The sequence below is a fragment of the Echiichthys vipera genome, assembly GCF_963691815.1.
Source record: "Echiichthys vipera genome assembly, chromosome: 11".
In the NCBI taxonomy this organism is placed as follows: domain Eukaryota; kingdom Metazoa; phylum Chordata; class Actinopteri; order Perciformes; family Trachinidae; genus Echiichthys; species Echiichthys vipera.
Window position 1 is genome coordinate 18411697 of NC_139836.1, and position 2724 is coordinate 18414420.

General features: G+C 48.9%; 1 protein-coding gene across 1 annotated transcript; it reads right to left on the bottom strand.

The window, feature by feature from the left end:
• Positions 1 to 328: 328 nt before the first annotated feature.
• Positions 329 to 2325, bottom strand: slc18a3a (solute carrier family 18 member 3a). Its single transcript, XM_083922669.1, has 2 exons — positions 2110 to 2325; positions 329 to 1964 (listed from the first exon to the last, which is right to left on the bottom strand). Exons 1-2 carry the CDS (start codon positions 2137 to 2139, stop codon positions 375 to 377), a joined length of 1620 nt encoding a protein of 539 aa, XP_083778795.1. The 5' UTR covers positions 2140 to 2325; the 3' UTR covers positions 329 to 374.
• Positions 2326 to 2724: the final 399 nt, after the last annotated feature.

Genomic DNA, 2724 nt, shown 5'->3' on the forward strand with positions numbered 1-2724 from the left:
GAGTTTAGAAGCACAACTCTGCCGAAATAAATACAGATTACACTGAAAGACGCAAACCTTACAGTTGTTCTTATGTTAAAATACATTTACACACAATCCCTGAATATGAGTCAGTTTCTGATAAATACTGTGAATGAATAGACACTTATCTCAACAAATCTTTCACAATACACTCAACGCCAGCGAGCGCCTTTCTACTGCAAAAGCTTGAATCTACTTGATGTGACAATACTCGGAGGAATTGTCACCAGGAGCAGTAAATAATTTACGCCGTTACACGATCCTAATCGTGTTATGCAATTGATTGGCTCGGATAGGATGCACACAACTCTACACGGGCACTTTTGATAGTTTTACACTCAGTTAAATGCCTCTTACGCGTACTCTCCTCCTGAGGACTCCTCCTCTGAATACGACCGTTGCGCAAAGGTTTCTAAACCATTATCGTCTATCGTTGTACACAAGCCCTTTCTCTTCTTCTCTCGTTGCTCCATCTTAATCGTATCATACAGCCCCGTTGGGCCATCTTCCAGGAGCATATTTCTCTCGGAGAAAGAAGGCTTCATCTGTGTCACATTCTTCAGAAGAAGGAGCGCCGGTGCGTAAAGTACATTAGCGAGACCCATGCCTAAGTTGAGCTGAACAAATCCAAGGTCGTGCACTATCTGTCCAGCCACAATGGGCCCCAGGGCATAGGCCACACAGTAGGAGATGTCTGCGATGGCGTACACACTGCCATACACTGACACATGTCGCACGTCCACCAGGAAAGCCAGGGTTGGTAGGAGCGCCGTGTCCACGAAGGCGATGCCAAAACAGATTCCGCACAGCGGGATCATGAGCTGTCCAAAGTTTTTACAGGCCGGCACTGTGCATGAGCTCGCGCCTATGAACACCATACCTATAGCCCCGTAAAACCACTGGAGATGAGGATACTTGGCTGCTAATTTGACAGTGAGAAATACACCTAATACATGAGGGAAGAAGGCAGGGAACCATGTCATGCCGATCTCCCACTGGCTGGAATGCATGTTTTCTTCCATCCAGTTAGCGATTGTGGGCTCAAGGAAGGCGAGAGGGATGTTACAGATTGTCAGAGCACCAGCCACTACAGCTATATAAGGATCAATCATTAGTTTATACATGGGGGTGCCCACCGGCATGTTTTCTCTTTCTCGGTTAGAGAAGGGTTTCAGCACAGTCAGGCACAATATACCATCAATGAGGCAGATACAGGCCAGAATCAGGAAGGGCACCCGCTTCCCTGCGAACTCATAGAGGACCCCTCCAAAGGGGGGCGCCACAAGACTTCCAAAAGAGATGAAAGCCAAGGCAATACCCAGCGCTTTGCTCCTCTCTGCCTCCTCTGTGTACCTGTCTGCGATCAGAGCGATCCCCGCAGTGTCCGCGAAAGCCGAGCCGAGGCCCTGGATGCTGCGCGCCAGGAACAGAGTCGCGTAGTTATCGGCGAAGGCGAAGGTAAGAGTGGAGAGAAACATGACATTGAGACCGATGAAGAGTGGAATGTCATAGCCGACTCTGTCTATAAACGTGCCACTAAGCGGGTTCACCAGGAGCTGCAAGATGGCCTTGGAGGCAAAAAGAACCCCAATCTGTAGGTCGAAGTTCCCCTTGGGTGCTTTGTAGATGGTGCTGTTAGTGGAGTTGGTGTGCGGAGCAACGGCCTGGGCATGATCCGCTGCTTTCTGTAGCCCTTCGAGGTAATCGGGTATAATTGGCACAATTACCATGTAAAGCATGTTGTCTAACAAAAGTGCTACACAGACTATTACTAAAATAATCCGTTTTTGCCGATCTGGGTTTTGGATTACATTGCCCAGTTGTTTAGTTCTTTCGCCCATCTGGGACAGTTTGGAGGCGGCAGATTGTGCCAAATTAGTGGCTTGTCCCTCTGTGGTCCCCTCCGACTCCATGATTTTCTCCCTTTCCGGATCAGGTCTTTTCTTTTGAGAAAGAGAGTTGTCTTCCCCAGTTCAGTTGATTTGTTTATAGAATTACGCACGCGTGGTACATCAGTTCTGTCTTTTATTTAGTTTTCTTTTCACCGGGAGTCCTACTAATGATCTAGATAACTTCCCTCTGCTTTACCTCTTCTCTGTTCCTTGCGCCGTCTGTCATCGCACGCGCTTCTCCACTCCCGTGACTTGGACCCGTTTTATTCCCGTCGTCCCTAGTTGCTTCATTGTCTCATATCCCGTCATTCAGGTGACGCGCTGGTCCCGGGAAGCGTTCACAGGTTGGGGATTCACCTACAGCTCACAGTACCGGCTCCATCAGCGCGCTCGTTTTAGACCAGTCTGCAGCGTCCCTTCGGCTCCCAGGCGCTCCCAGCTGTCTCCAGTCACCTGTAACGCTGTGAGCTAAGTCATAATTTCACATCAACCGGACTGGTTTTGTCGGCCGTGGAAGGAATGCACACTGCGGTTTGTTGACTCCCATAGGTGCCCCCCCTCCCCCTCCCATCTTCGCTTATTTCTGTGACGCACGGTCCCGCTGCTCTCCAGAAGATCTTTTATGCTAATTAAACAAAATCCTGAGTGCACGCTGCTGACCAGTCAGTTGCTTCAAGACAGAGCCGATGTTTGCTCCAGTTTATGTTGTATCAGTTTTATATAACACGTATGTGCAGTTTGATTATTTAAGTCCCAGGTATAAAGCTCCGCTCAGTAACACCAGGAAGCATGCAGCATAGCCATTCAACTC

Excerpts from the sequence above, each read along its gene's own strand:
- slc18a3a (XM_083922669.1), bottom strand. The coding sequence starts at position 2,139 with ATGACAGACGGCGCAAGGAACAGAGAAGAG. Across the intron at positions 1,965-2,109 it reads GCGCAAGGAACAGAGAAGAG|AAAAGACCTGATCCGGAAAG; the intron begins GTAAAGCAGAGG and ends CTTTCTCAAAAG.